At 40.0% G+C, this 16,103-nt stretch overlaps 1 protein-coding gene across 2 annotated transcripts in view; it reads left to right on the forward strand.

Moving 5' to 3' along the window:
- Positions 1 to 11,688, forward strand: part of rnf165a (ring finger protein 165a) — a 34,381-nt gene extending 22,693 nt beyond the window's left edge. For both annotated transcript variants that reach the window (XM_043713935.1, XM_043714013.1), the window contains exons 6-8: positions 1,770 to 1,865; positions 7,036 to 7,142; positions 11,288 to 11,688. In XM_043713935.1, the coding sequence (XP_043569870.1) occupies positions 1,770 to 1,865; positions 7,036 to 7,142; positions 11,288 to 11,405 (321 nt within the window). In that variant the 3' untranslated portion in view covers positions 11,406 to 11,688. The remainder of the gene's footprint in view (positions 1 to 1,769; positions 1,866 to 7,035; positions 7,143 to 11,287) is intronic.
- Positions 11,689 to 16,103: the final 4,415 nt, after the last annotated feature.

Raw genomic sequence — 16,103 nt, forward strand, 5'->3', positions numbered from 1 at the left:
CCACTTCAACTCCCCTTCCCACTCTGCTAAGGGCATGCAAGTCCTGGGCCTCCTCCACTGCCAAATCCTAGCCACCCCAGGCCTGGAGGAAGAATGCCTCATTTTCCACCTTGTGACCTTCCAACCACACAGAATCAATGTCAATTTCACCAATTTCCTCATCTCACCTCCCCTCATCTTATCCCAGATCCAACCCTCCAACTCAGCTCCTCCCTCCAATCTGACCTATTACCATCAACCTCCACCTACATCCATTTTCCTAGCTACCTTCACTCCAGCCCTACCCCCTTCTATTTATCTCTCAGCCCCCTTGCCACCCCCCCCCCCCAACACATTCCTGATGAAGGGCTTATGCATGAAATGCGACTCTCCTGCGCCTCGGATGCTGCCTGACCTATTGTGCTTTTCCAGCGCTGCACTTTTTGACTCTGATCTCCAGCATCTGCACTCCTCACTTTCTGTAAGATTTTAGAGGCCATTTTTAAGGATGAGATTGTGGAGTATTCAGAAATGTATGGTAAAATGGGGCTGAGTGAACTTGGCTTTATCAAAGGGGTAGATCTCTTAGAATTCTTTGAGGAAGTAATGAGCAAGTGAGATAAAGGAGAGCCTGTGGACTGATCTATTTGAATTTCCAGAAGGACTTTGTTAAAGTGCTCTGCAGGAGGCTGCTAAATAAGATAAGACCCCATGGTGTTAGGGTAAGGTACTGGCATGAATAGAAGATTGGCTGGATAGAGACCTGGTTAGGGTGTATGTGGAGAAGATTTTTCCATGAGTAGGAGAGACTAGGGCACAGCCTTAGGGTGATATGACAACCCTTTAGAACTGAAATGATGAGGAATCTGTGGAACTCGTTGCTGTAGAGGCCAAGTCATTTAGTATCTTTAAGACTGGAATAGACAGGTTCTTGATTAGGAAGGAGATCAAGATTTATGGGAAGAAGGCAAGAGAATGAAGTTGGGAAATATACCAACCATGATCAAATGGGCCAAATGGCCTAATTATCCTTTTATATCTTATGGTACTATGGTCATATGTATCACCCTGGATATGTAGAACTTTGAATATGTATGGACACAGATAATTCTGTGTTCCATGAACATGATGATTTCCATGTAGCTATCAGTCTGAAGAAACTACAGGTCTAGCATGAGGTGTGGTGAGATAATGTGAAGACTGCCTCAACCATCTTCCAGGTTAATAGGAAGTAGTTTTTAAAAATCCATTAAAAGGTTAAGAGTTATATTACCTTATAGTCTGGCTGAGCTGTTTACTCTTACTTTAAAGGAGGAAAGAGTTTATTAAAATTGCAAAAAAAAATTGAAATTTCAAAATGAGTGACTGCTCACGACAAATACTCCCAGGTTTCAACTAGGCAGAAGTGGGTACTGAAGATGCTGGAGATTAGAGTCAAGGTTAGAATGGTGCTGGAAAAGCACAGCAGGTCAGGCAGCATTCCTGATGATGGGCTTTTGCCCGAAACATTGATTTTGCTGCGCCTTGGATGCTGCCTGACCTGCTATGCTTTTCCAGCACGACTCTAATCTTGACTCCCAGATTCCACATGAGTGACTAACAGTTACTGGGACAGTCCTAGATTTTAACTCACAGAGAAACAAAGCATTATTGTTATTCTAGGCATCTTTTTGGCCCTGAGTCCACAATGGCAGATTGACATGTTGTGAAAGCCATGGTGACGCCAGGCATTATGCTTAACCCTTGTGAATATGTTAATGTCATAATATATTGTGTTTCGCTGGTTTCAGGAACTGTTACAACTAGAGGACAGACTCGGTACTGTGAACCGTGGAGCCATGCAAAATGTGATCGAGAGGTGTACCTTCCCACACAAATACAAGAAGGTGAGAATGGATCCTACAAAGAGCTACTTGAGACATTCAATGTTTTTGTTGCACTGCCTTCATTTATGATCACAGGAGATATGTATGGAAAATTGAAAGACAAACAGTAGGGGTGTGATTGTTACTGGATTGGGTTAAGGAATGTGATAATAATGAGATTGAATAGAAGGACAGAGTGATGGAGTGAATGTGAATAGAGTACGGGTATGAGTCTGAAAGAATATGAGAGAGGATCTAAGTAGCAGTCTGGAGAAGAAAATAGAAGAAACATCTGAGAGATGGAAGAAACTTAGAAAGAAATAAAAGATGAGGACAGGATAAAGGTATGAGGAGACTTCAGGATCAGATGAGAAAATAACAGTTCAGAGGGCTTCATAGGGAATGAGGAATGTTTGGTAGGTAGTTGCTAAAAGGACAGTGATAGATAAAGAGTTAGAAATGGGTGGGGTGAATGTGAGCCATGATGTTGGAATTAAAAGGTGTCTATCACTGTATAGCTGACTTTCTAATGTATAGCATATCAGGCTAATGTATGCAATTCAATTTCCTGTTAAATTAAACCCTTGATTTTGAAATCTTAAAATGCTTCACAGCTTTAAATGTATAATAAGTATTAATTGTGCTTCCTGTGCTAAAGAAGCACATTGGATGGAATCTTGTACCTTGGTACCAGGTTGAAGGTTTGGAAGATCCTGAGGGAAGAGCTTTAGTGAATTTCTACAGTGCATCTTATGGGTCGTACTGTGCTGCTACTGAGCATCTGTGGTAAAGGGGGTTTAACTTGAAGGTGGTACCAATCAATAGGGCTCCTTTTTCCTGGATAGTGTCAAGCTTCTTAAGAGTTCTTGGAGCTGCACTCATCCAGGCAGGTGGGGAGTATTCCATCACACTCCTGACTTGTGCCTTTTAGATGGTGGATGGGATGTGAAGAGTCAGGAAGTGAGTTACTCACCGCAAGATTTTTAGCCTCTGATCTGATCTTGTAGCCACAGTGATTACACAGTTAGCCTAGTTTCTGGTCAATGGCCAGGATATTGATAGTGAATAATTCAATGATGGTAATGCCATTGATTGTTAAGGATGATGGCTACATTATTTCTTTTAGGAGATGGGCATTATCTGATGCTTTTGTAATATGAATGTTACTCACCACCTATCAGCCCATCTATCTATTTAGTGTCATACAGTCATAAAGAAGTACAGCACGGAAACAGACCCTTTGGTCCAATTCATCCATGCTGACTGGATATCCTAAACTAATCTAGTTCCATTTGCCAGCACTTGGCCCATATCTCTCTAAACTCTTCCTATTCATACACCCATCCAGATGCCTTTAAGTGCCTCCACCAATTCCTCTGGCAGCTCATTCCATACATACACCACCCTCAGTGAGAAAAAGTTGCCCCTTTGGATAGGAAGGAGACCAGAATTGCATGCAATATTTCACAAGTGGACTAAGCAATGTCCTATAAAGCCACAGCGTGACCTCCCAACTCTTATACTCAATGCTCTGACCAATAAAGGAAAGCAAACCAAATGCCTTCTTTGCTATCCTATCTACCTGTGACTCTACTTACAAGGAATTATGAACCTGCACTCCAAGGTCTCTTTGTTCAGCAGTACTCCCCAGGACCTTACCATTAAGTGTACACGTCCTGCTCTGATTTGCTTTTCCAAAATGCAGCACCTCACATTTATCTAAATTAAACTCCATCTGCCACTCACCAGCCCATTGGTCCATCAGATCAAGATTCTGTTGTACTCTGAAGTAACCATCTTCACTATCCACTACACCTTCAATTTTGGTGTCATCTGCAAGCTTACTAAGTATACTACCTATGTCCACATCCAAATAATTTATATAAATGATGAAAAGCTGTGGAATCAGCAGCGATCATTGTGGCACACCACTGGTCACAGGCCTCCAATCTGAAAAACAACCCTCCAACACCACCCTCTGTCTTCTACTTTTGAGCCAGTTCTGTATTCAAATGGCTAGTTCTCCCAGTATCCCATGAGATCTAACCTTGCTAACAAGTCTCCCATGAGGAACCTTGTGGAACGCCTTACTGAAATCCATGTACGTCACGTCTACCATTCTGCCCTCATCAATCCTCTTTGTTACTTCTTCAAAAAACTTAATCAAGTTCACAAGATATGATTTCCCACACACAAAGCCATGCTGACCATCCCTAATCAGTCCTTGCCCTATCAAATACCTGTACATCTGTCCCTCAGGATTCCCTCCAACATCTTGCCGATGTCAGGCTCACCGATCTATAGTTCCCTGATTTTTCCTTACCACCTTTCGTAAATAGTGGCATCATGTTAGCCAACTTCCAGTCTTCCGGCACATCACATGCGACTATGGATGATACAAATATCTCAGCAAGGGGTCTAGCAATCACTTCCCTAGATTTCCACATGGTCCTAAGGTACACCTGATTAAGTCCTGGGGATTTATCCACTTTTATGCATTTCAAGACATCTAGCACCACCTCCTCTGTAATATGGATATTTTTCAAGATGTCACATTTTATATCTTCCATGTCTTTCTCCACTGTAAACACTGATGCAAAATATTCACTTAGTATCTCCCCACCTCCTGCAGCTCCAGACAAAGGCGGTCTTGCTGATCTTTGATGGGCCCTAATCTCTCCCTAGTTACCCTTTTGTCCTTAATGTATTTGTAAAATCCCTTTGGATTCTTCTTAACCCTATTTGCCTAAGCTACCTCATTTCCCTTTTTTGCCTTCCTGATTTCCCTCTTAAGTATACTCCTACTGCCTTTATACTCTTCTCAAGATTCATTTGATCTCTCCTTTTTCTTAACCAGACCCTGAATTTCTTTAGTCATCCAGCTTTCCCTACACCTACAAGCCTTTGCTTTCACCCTAAAAGGAATATACTTTCTCTGAACTCTCGTTATCTCATTTCTGAAGGCTTCCCATTTTCCAGCCGTCCCTTTACCTGAGAATGTCTGCACCACAGTCAGCTTTTGGAAGTTCTTGCCTAATACCATCAAAATTAGCCTTCCTCCAATTTAGAACTTCAACTTTTAGATCCAGTCTGTCCTTTTCCATCACTATTTTAAAACCAGTAGAATCATGGTCACTGGCCCCAAAGTGCTCCCACACTGACACCTCAGTCACCTGCCCTGCCTTATTCCCCAAGAGTAGGTCAAGTTTTACACCTTCTCTAGTAGGTACTTCCACATACTGTATCAGAAAATATTCTTGTACATAAATTCCTCTCCATCTAAACCCTTAACACTATGGCAGTCCCACTCTGTGTTTGGAAAGTTAAAATCCCATACCATAACCACCCTATTATTCTTATAGATAACTGAGATCTCCTTACAAATTTGTTTTTAAATTTCCCTCTGACCAATTGAGGGTCTATAATACAATCCCAGAAATGCGATCATCCCTTCCTTATTTCTCAGTTCCATCCAAATAACTTCCCTGGATGTATTCCCAGGAATATCCTCCCAAAGTACAACAGTAATGCTATCCCTTATCAAAAACACCACTCCCCCCTCCTCTTCTGCCCTCCTTTCTATCCTTCCTATTTGTAGGTTGTTGCATTAAATAATCAGTCTGAAGGGGTTACTGTTCATTTTTCATTGGCACTCATTCTGCTGGTGTCAGTCAGTGACATTCTACAATTTGTGGAGGCGACAAGGAGTTCTAGTCTCTCTTTCAGAGGCAGCAGATGTATTTGTATTAGCTCCTTAAAGTCTTAGTAATCATGCTTTATGAATTACAACTGTACTAATTACTATCATAAAAAAGACAGATCTGCTCAGAAAGAGGCCATTCAACCGTTAATGTGTGCGAAGTAATAACCAATATAAAACTAGCTGACCATTCAAATCCCACCTTCCAGGAGCTGGCCTATAGCCTTACAGATTACAGTGTTTCAACTGTAGTTCCAGGTATCTTTACAAGATGTAGGTGGAAACATAGAAAAGTTAAAAGGTTTGTTCATGTAATAAACCTTCTTTAAATCTAAGAACAGTGCCGCTCCTGTAGGGTATTGTATGATGGTGTATTCTCTGTCATTAACACTAGACAAGTCCATGACAAAGCAAAGAGAAAGGAGGATTAGTGACAGCAAACTGTCTCAAACAAACCTTACCCCCAGTACCATATCCTAGCAAATACCTCTAGGCACCAAAAATACCACATCGATGATCATAGGGACATTTGCCATCTTGGAAAACATATAAATGGATAGTATATTTACTCTCTGAAAACGGTCATAGAGTCATAGTCATAGAGGTGTACAACATGGAAACAGACCTTTAGTTCAACTTGTCCATACTGACCAGATATCCTGAACTAATTTAGTCCCATTTGCCATCATTTGGCCCATATCGCTCTAAACCCTTCCTATGCATATACCTATCCAGATGCCTTTCAAAAGTTGTAATTGTATCAGCCTCCACCACTTCCTCTGGCAGCTCATTCCATATACACAACACTCTTTTCGTGAAAATGTTGCCCCTGAGGTCCCTTTGAAATCCTTCCCCTCTCAACCTAAACCCTAGTTCTGGACTTGCCCCACCCCAGGGAAAAGACCTTGTCTATTTACCCTATCCATGCCCCTCATGATTTTATAAACCTCTATGAGACCTTTGGTGATTTGCTTTTAGAGAAGTTGATTGCTACAGAGTGTCCTCAATTTACTAGTTTCAGATACTTCTATCAGCCCCTCAAACACAGCCAGTATCAAAAAATACCAAACAACTGAGGATGCTGGAAATCAGTAACCCAAACAGAATTGCTGAAAGAGCTCAGATTGTGATACAATCAGTTCTGAAGACGTGTCACTGGACCCAAGACATTAATTCTGCTTTCTCTCCACAGATGCTTCCCAACCGATTGAGTTTTTACAGCAATTTCTGTTTGTGCAGTCAGTATCATTTTTGCTTTAAATGTATTAGCAATTTGCTCATAATTAAATTGCAGATACTGTTCCATGGTGGCGAGTATTTCTATGTTATCAACCAACTTGGAATTGAATCAGTATACCAAAGATAAAAGGCATGAAGTTGCAATTAATTTAAAAATGGCAAAATATTCATCATTGTATTCCAGAGAAATAAACAATTTACTCCATTGTATCAATGAACCCGTGGTTCTATTAATTATTATTCTTCCTGCAGAGAATGCAACAGAATCTCAAGGAGCCAAAAGATGATGATGAGGAAACAGACCTTGACGAGAAATGTACGATCTGTTTATGTATGCTGGAGGAGGGTGAAGATGTTCGGTAGGTCAAAAGTGAGAGAAATTGCAAAGTGCTGACAGAGTCATAATGTTGAAAATTGTGGCGTTTTACAAAAGTGATGGATGCACTGTCTTATAGAACCATGATTATTCTTACAGGGAACAAGAATCAGTGACAATCTGCAACATCATATGATTGGCGTAGGTTTTGTTACTTCTGTGAAGAATGCATATTATTGACAATGTCCAGCTGAGGCTTTCAAGAGGGCATTGGTTGATGTGACATTGACAAGGTGCAGTGGGTGGATAGATGGCAGATGCCATTCAATGCAGAGTAGTGTGAGATAATGCACTTTGGTCAGCAGAACACTGAAAGGCCTAATAAAATAAGAGGTTTAACTTTAAATGAGGTACAGGAAAGAGGGACCTGGGTGTGCGTGTGCGCAGGTCGTTGAAGATGGCAAGGTAGAAGGCAAGTGCATACAGAGTTCTCAGCTTTATTATTACAAGCAGAGAGTAAAAGAGCAGGGAGGTGATGTTAAACTTGTACAAAACACTTGTTAGACCCCAATTGGAGTATTCTGGACACCACAGTTTAGGAAAGATGTGAATTAGGGTGTAGGTTTGCTCGCTGAGCTGTAGGTTTGATATCCAGACGTTTCATTACCTGGCTAGGTAACATCATCAGTGGCGACCTCCAAGTGAAGCGAAGCTGTTGTCTCCTGCTTTCTATTTATATGTTTGTCCTGGATGGGGTTCCTGGAGTTTGTGGTGATGTCATTTCCTGTTAGTTTTCTGAGGGGTTGATAGATGGTATCCAGATCTATGTGTTTGTTTATGGCGTTGTGGTTGAAGTGTCATAGTCTCACTACCTGGAACTCCAACTTACAGACTGGCCAAAGAACTAGATGCAAGACTGAAATACCTAGTAGAAGAGTCACAGCACTCCATCCACTCCACCCAGGAATTCCCAAAAATCACCAAAAACACCAAAATAGAGGAAGACGAAACAATGATCTCATTCGACGTAATAGTACTGTTCACCTCCATCGACATCGTCCTGGCACACTTACCACACTTTTAGAAGAGACCATCACACACCCCCCAACCACCATCAATCACATTACCAACGAAAACATCATGAAGCTAGTGGACCTGTGCCTCACCACCCACTTCACCTTCAACAACATAATCTACAAACAAACTAACAGCACACCCATGGGACTTCCGCTATCAGGATTCATATCAGAAGCGGTAATGCAAAGACTCGAACAAACAGCCCTACCAACCATCAAACCAAAAATCTGGTCCGCTACGTAGATGACACCTTTGTCATTACAAAACGAAACAAGATAGAAGAGACATTTAACATCATCAACAACACTCTCACAGGCATAAAGTTCACCAAGGAGGAAGAAACCGACAACAAACTCGCAATCCTGGACATCACAGTCGAAAGAAAGGACAACGGAGAACTACAAACCTGCGTATTCAGAAAATCGACAAACATTGACCAAATACTTAACTACACCAGCAACCATCGCAACACACACAAACGAAACTGTATCAGAACACTATTCCAACGAGCCACCACACACTGCAGCACAGACGAACTTCGGAAAACAGAGGAGAACCACTTATACAACGTATTCAAGAAGAACGGATACTCAAAAAATACAGTCCGCAGATTTCTCAGGAACAAACCACGACAAGCAGACCAAACACAGCCAGAAACCCTAACCACCTTACCATACATCAAAGAAGTCTCAGAAATGACAGCCAGACTACTAAGACCCCTCGGAATCCTAGTAGCACACAAACCCACCAACACTCTCAAACAAAAACTAACAAACTTAAAAGACCCAGTACAACCCATGGACAAAATCAATGTCATCTACAAAATTCCATGCAAGGACTGCCAAAAACATTACGTAGGACAGACAGAAAGAAAGTTAGCCACCAGGATACACGAACACCAGCTAGCCACAAAAAGACACGACCCTCTCTCCCTTGTAGCCCTACACACGGATGAAAAAAACCACCACTTCGACTGGGACAATACATCTATCCTGGGACAGGCTAAGCAAAGACATGTCAGAGAATTCCTCGAGGTCTGGCACTCCAATCACAAAGCTATAAACAAACACATAGATCTAGATACCATCTATCAACCCCTCAGAAAACTAACAGGAAGTGACATCACCACAAACCCCATCCAGGAGAAAGATATAAATAGAAAGCAGGAGACAACAGCTTTGCTTCACTTGGAGGTCGCCACTGATTACCTAGTCAGGTAATGAAACGTCTGGATAGCAAACCTACAGCTCAGCGAGCAAACCTACACCCTAAACCTTGTAAAGATGTGAATGCATTGGAGAGAGTGCGGAAGCAATTTACAACAATCTGTCCAAGAACGAGAAACTTCAGCTATGAGGGCATATTGAAGTAGTTGGAAATGTTCTCCTTAGAGAGGAGAAGGCTGACAGGTGATTTGAAGTTTTCAAGATCATGAGTGGGCTGGAAAATATAGATACAAGTTCTCACTTGTAAAAGGATAAAGAACAAGAGAGCATAGGTTTAAAGTGATGTGAAAATGAGGCAAGAATGATGGGGAGAAAGAAAACTCTGTAACATAGCGAGTAGTTAGGGTATGAAATGTACTGGAATTATGGTGGAGGATCAATTGATGCATTCAAGTGGACTTTGGATGACTATTTACATAGAAATAGTATACAGAGATTTGGGGAAAGGGCAGGAGATTGGCACTAGTTAATAGAACCTCCTGTGATTCTGTCTGGATAATTTTCAAGCTGTTTCCAAGGAGAGGAGTGTTGATAATCAATGCTTAGGGATTTAAGACTTAGCGAGGAAGTTAAAGGGATATGACATTATTTATTTAACCTTAAAGGTTGTGATGATCTGGAAAAGAAGTCAGAAATGGCAGTAGAAGCAATAATTTTAAAAAGGGAACTATTTGTCAGGGAATGGGAAGCACAAAATAGCTCTCTGGAAGATGAATAGATGATCTTATTTGAATCGTTCTCGATTCCATAAGATGAATGAACAGAAGTCGGCCTTTCAGTCCATGAGTCATTTAATGAGGTCATGGCTGATCTCATAATCATCAATTCCAATTTCCTGCCTTTTTTGAGCACTCCAAATCTGGACTCTTTTTTAGATTATTTTCCTCAGTCTTTAAAATTACATAATGTTTGGATTCAAATCTGCAAACCAAACTACTAATCTGGAAACTGTTTGGAACCAAAATTCGGATGTGATACAAACTGAACTCTGAACCCAAACTCCATCTGAAATCTGTATTTGAATCTCTATTCAGGCTGATGAAAGATTGATAAGTTGGAACTTGTTCAAATTTTAAACATGAAGAACTTTGAGATTAGCCAATTCTCAATTATGAAGAGGATTTAAAATATGATTGAAAACAAATTTGCACTGAAGGTGATTTCAAAATTCACACCAGATTTAAACATAAGTTAGAAGTGAGATGAGAATGCAGCTAAAATAGATATCAATATGATCGAATAATGGAAGAAAACGTAAGCAACAATCTTAAAATATTGTGAGATCATACAGAACATAGGGAGTCCATCATGTCAATGCTGACTCTTTGAAAGCATTATTTGATTACTGCTACACCCTAACTCTTTCCTCATGGCACACAAATGTTTCCATTCTCAAGGGATTTATCAATCCCTTTTTGTAAATTATTAGTAAATCTGCTACCATGAACCTTAGAGGAACAGCATTCCACATTGGAGTAAACTACTGTTCTAAAACAAGTTCAACACATCTTTCTACTCATTCTTTTGCTAATTCCTTGAAGCTGTATCCTGGCCATCCTTTCAATGACAAAAGCTTCTTTTCACATACCCTGTCAAATTCTAAACAGCTCTATGGAGAAACAATAAATGGCCTGATCTTGCTTCCATAATGTAATGTCCTTATGAAGAATTTTGGGTGATTAAGCTGGGAATAGACTATTCAGATTTTGCAATGAAGACTTCATACATGGCCAAAGTATGGCAGTATACTTCAGAAGATGAAGAACTGCATGAAGACAATTAAAAGGTATAAATCAAACAATAACGAGAATGTTTCGTGTGTAGGTCACAGATTACGGATGGTAACATGCTGAGCAGTGAAGAGTTTGTTTTGTGTTTTGTTCAGGCGGCTTCCCTGTATGCACCTCTTTCACCGAGTCTGTGTCGACCAATGGCTGGCTACCAGTAAGAAGTGCCCGATCTGCCGAGTAGACATTGAAGCACAGCTCTTACCAGACAGCTGATTGAGCAAATGCTCGCAACAGAATTCCACATGAGCAGAAAACACCTTTATCCCACAACATGCCAAGGGGTGGGGAGTTCAGCCTTGTAACCACGCATTGCCTTTTGAGTATTCTATTTTTGAAACTGCAAAATCTGAATCAAACAGTGGTGGCCTTGTGTTAAATGAGGGCTTTAGTCACTTTAGAATAGGGCATGATTGACATAGCCATTTGGACCACTGAACTGTGGGAGCTGGTTCTCCCAGAGGATAGTGGGATTTATCATTCGTATTAGAATTTTTTCTATAATGGGCAAGCATATTTTAACTTAAGTTATTCATAAACTTCCAATGTTGCAAATGAGATAGTTGCACACTTGTCAGTTTCTTGCTTATGCTTTGGTAATGTGTATCAGAGGCAATCCTGGAATCAACCATTGTACTTTCCTTGCTAAGACATCCCAAAATTCTATCTTTAATGCTTTCATAAACTGAGATCTTGAACGTTACTTATATTGTGAAGACAAAACCTGAAGGTAGATTTCAATTTTACAAACCTATAAATTGAAAGAAATACTTTTTTCTCCAGAGCAATGGATTCTGTCATCTCCCAAATAAAGTAGTTAATTCTGTGTTCAGTAACACTGTTAGAAAGAGTTTGTTAGGAAATGGATTGTGCTTTATAAGAATAAGCAGAAATAAAATGTTGCATAGCATGGGATGTGCTGGATCCTGGAACTGTAGGTAGTATTTAGTCAGCAAAATGTAACATAACTTGTAGGATTCAAAGGATAATCTTTGTTTTACATTGGGGATGTACAGAGGATACAAGGCCCTCAGCAGAATCTTTTGTCGGGAGAATAAGTGGGTTTCTGGTAGAGTCAATGATAAATTTAATTCTAAATTGTGAAGGATCATCGCCTGATTTCATGATTTAAACTTTTGTTTGTTTACACTGCAGTGGGATGCCTTGAGACATTTTAAAATGTTAAAGATACAAGACAAATTTAGATTGTTGGTGCTGTTGAAATACCTTTTCTTCTTCATTTGCAAGTGTACCAAAAGGCCTAGTGGTCTTATCACTATACTATTAATCCAGAGACTCTGGTAATGTCTGGGGATCTGGATTTGAATCCTGCAAGGGGCAGATAGTGGAATTTGAATTGGAATCTAGAACTGAGAATCTAATGATTACCTTAAAACCACTGGTGATTATGTAGAAATCAATCTGGTTCACTAATGTTCTTTAGGGGAGGAATCTGCCATCCTACGTAACTCCAGACCCAGAGCAATGTGGTTGACTCTAACTGCCCTCTGGGCAATTAAGGATGGGTAATAAATTCTGGCCTGGCCAGTGACACCCCATTCTGTGGATGAATAAAAACCATTTCCCTAAGCTGTTAGTGATGTAGAACTTCACAAAATCCATAGCCAGGAAAAGGAGTTCTGCATGACCCAAACTCTAAGTTGTAAAACAGCAAGGCAGGGTCAGGTAACACAATTAGTTTTAGTATATCTCCTTTGCAAACAACTTTGCCACAACTCAGTAGAATACTCTGCTCACTTAACATCTAGAATCCAGTCCATTGTTTTAAACAAAATGTACTAATCATTGTGACGCTGGTGCAGTCAAGTTTGTGTGTTTTCTGCTTGAAAGGATAATAGTGGAGAAGGGACTTTTGTCCCTTTATAGTGAAGGTCTTTGATTATTCCGTGTTAAGTATCCAGGATTTCTGCTGGTGTTCCAGGAAATTGTGTTCGAGAATTTGATCTCAATTTCTGAACAAACTGAAAATCTGTGACTTCAACCAAACTTTCTGTCTCTCTCCTAAGTATTAATATTCATGTCCCAATCTATATCATCCTGCTGCCATGTCTCTCATACTTATTATTTCAATTTATTGCTATCAATTCATCTGTTTTGTTCCAAGTAATAACATGTATTCAGTTAGATAGCCTTTAGTTTTGTCCTTTTATTAATTTTGTAACATCTATTGATTTATTCTTAGAAATCGCCTCTCTATCCCTTCCTGTCATATTAGATTGATCATTTCCTATTTCAATACCTTTCTCTCTTACCTTATCTCTACTCTATGTTTTCCCAAATTTGATCCCTTGCCCTCCCTATTTACTTTAATGTTCTCCCTACATCCCTAGTCATGAGGCTCACGAGGGCACTGGCTGCAGCATGGTTCAGAGATAGCCTGTCTTGACAGTATGGATCCCATTTTTCCCAGTTCGAATGACAGTGCCCCATGAACTGAAATCCGCTTTTCCCAGACCGGTCTTTGAGCTATGCATTAATTTCTCTAATCCTATTTCCTCTATGCCAATTTGCTTATGGCTCAGATAATAATGGTTTGCTTTTGCCCCTGTATTTTATAGTTTTATAATCCAGATATTATTATTCTTGAGGTTTTGCCTTTTAATCCAATAAAATAAAAGGAGAACGCAAGATGGAAGATAATAGGCAGTGAGTAAAAGAGACTCAGAAAGATCAGTGAACGAGGATGGGTGGCATAGATGAAGAAAAGATGAAATTTCTCGGTGCACTGATTATCACAGGGACACAGTTAAATGATCCTGTCTTAATAAGGGAACTGTCTTAACTAACACTGAAGTCTTCAGACACATTCTGCACACCAAAAAAGAATGGAAAATGCTATAAGATCAGCCAATTTGCAAAGAGAAACAACAGGTTTGATCAGATGATAAACTAGAATTGAAAATTGAAATATTTGATGTATTTCTTTCTGATTCTTAACGTTTGAAATCTATTATTTTAAATATTGCGCCAATTCTAGTGCTTGACTTGCTGTGCTGACTGAGATCACCACTGATCATGACTTCTTGGCTACACCTTGATCAGAAAGCTTCTCTGGAAAGAAGCTGACTCGGCAGATTGACAGAACAGCAAATTCTCTCTTTCTCATCAGTTCATGGAGATTAGCTGTTGGTCAGGAGAGGGGCGGTTAATTAATGGGCAAAGGGTTGATAATAGCCTTTAGGTTATGGGTCAGAATAGAGAACAGCTCTAGCATATGTGACCTGTAAACATTAAAATCAGACTGATTGCAAGGTCCTGCAGCAATTTTTGTGCAAATGTTAGATGCAATTCCTTAGGTTTGTTTGATGTCCAATAGAGTTAATCATGATAACTTGCGGAGTTTTCAAATCAGATGCTTTACATATTTAACAATCATAATTTATTACTAATGGCAGCTATTGCAAGAGTGTATTTAACTTTAAACTTTTTATAATTGAAGTATAATTTATTTATTTAGACATATAACTAAAATTACAAAGAAACTAATTTTCATCAGTCTTGCTGTGTCCTAGTTTTCTTTATCTAAAGTATTTCAATACCTGAGTACTGCTTAGAAGTTATATTTTGTAAACTTAGCAGTGACTCTAATTGATTGTGGAAGTGCTTTGTCTGATGATATAGGACAGGAAGATTTTGTGCTGAGTTAGCGAGTGCTGGTTGGTTGGTATTCAATGTTATGGTTAACTCACACATGAAAGGAGATTGAAAAATTCCCAGAATCTTTGTTCCTGATCACTATATGGTCACCTCCTCCAAAAAATAGTGGTTGAGACTGATATAAGACACTTCTCACTCAAGTGGTTGTATAGCCTGACACTCAGAAATGAATTACATCAGTTGATGCAGGGCTACCTTGGCTCAATTGACAGGACATCTGCCTTTTCAAGTGGAGGGTTGTACATTCAAGGCCTACAGTAGCAACAGGTAATTCTTTCAGTAGAGAGCAACAATTGAAGAAATTCCTCTCTACAGCTAGTATACAATAGACACTGTGTGTACCATTAGGTTCATTTAAAAATGTCCTAGTGATGCAGCTTAAATGGTGGAAAGGAATGTAGCTGTATCTCGAATATAAATAAGGAATGGGCTTTTGTTCAGAACAAATCACCAGGTATATGAGATGTTGAGTCATTGATACATTGCTTGTGGAAGATATAAGTTCTTTACTGGAATGTATGTTTTCATGAATTTGCACTTGATCTTTTTTTTACTGCGCCAGGCTTTGACTCTAACACAAACAGATGCAATGAAAATCTCCTCTCTCCCCCTTTCACAGCCCACTACTGCATTACATTACTTGAGTTTGGGATCATCTCATCCTAAAGCATACGTTCATGTGTCAAAAATAGCCGCAGTGTAACAATATTTTGATACAAAATGGGCAGTCTATTTCAGGAGATGGCTAAGGATAACTGGTGTGAGAATGGTGTGGCAAATGGGAATGTGGCAAATGGGAATGGTAATGTATGTGAAGCTGGACATTTGGGACATTTCAAGGTGCAGAACAGAGGCATGTAAGTGGTAAAATTCATGCTGCTGTCAGTTTCCCATCACAATCCTGACCTCAAGCCATTTTAAAAAGGGGCCTGAATATCTCTTTGTTGATGCAGACAGCGCAAGTTGGTCCAAACTGTGGGCTCAGGGCAGGAGATTAGTCTGATGGAACAGGAATGGAAATTCATCCCCTTCTCAAAGAAAAATCTACAGTGACCACAGAGTTGCTGACTTCTTTGGAGGGTTGTCCCTCTAGGATCATGACCAGGCGGCTGTGGCATGATACAAATGAAAATAAACTTCATCTTGTAGTTGTCATGTGTTGTCTGTGTTCTCACATCGACAGATCAGCTGTGGTGTCGCTGATCTCGGAATATAAGAGGGCTGCCTATTTTGCCC

This window comes from Chiloscyllium plagiosum, chromosome 1, assembly GCF_004010195.1.
Source record: "Chiloscyllium plagiosum isolate BGI_BamShark_2017 chromosome 1, ASM401019v2, whole genome shotgun sequence".
NCBI lineage: Eukaryota > Metazoa > Chordata > Chondrichthyes > Orectolobiformes > Hemiscylliidae > Chiloscyllium > Chiloscyllium plagiosum.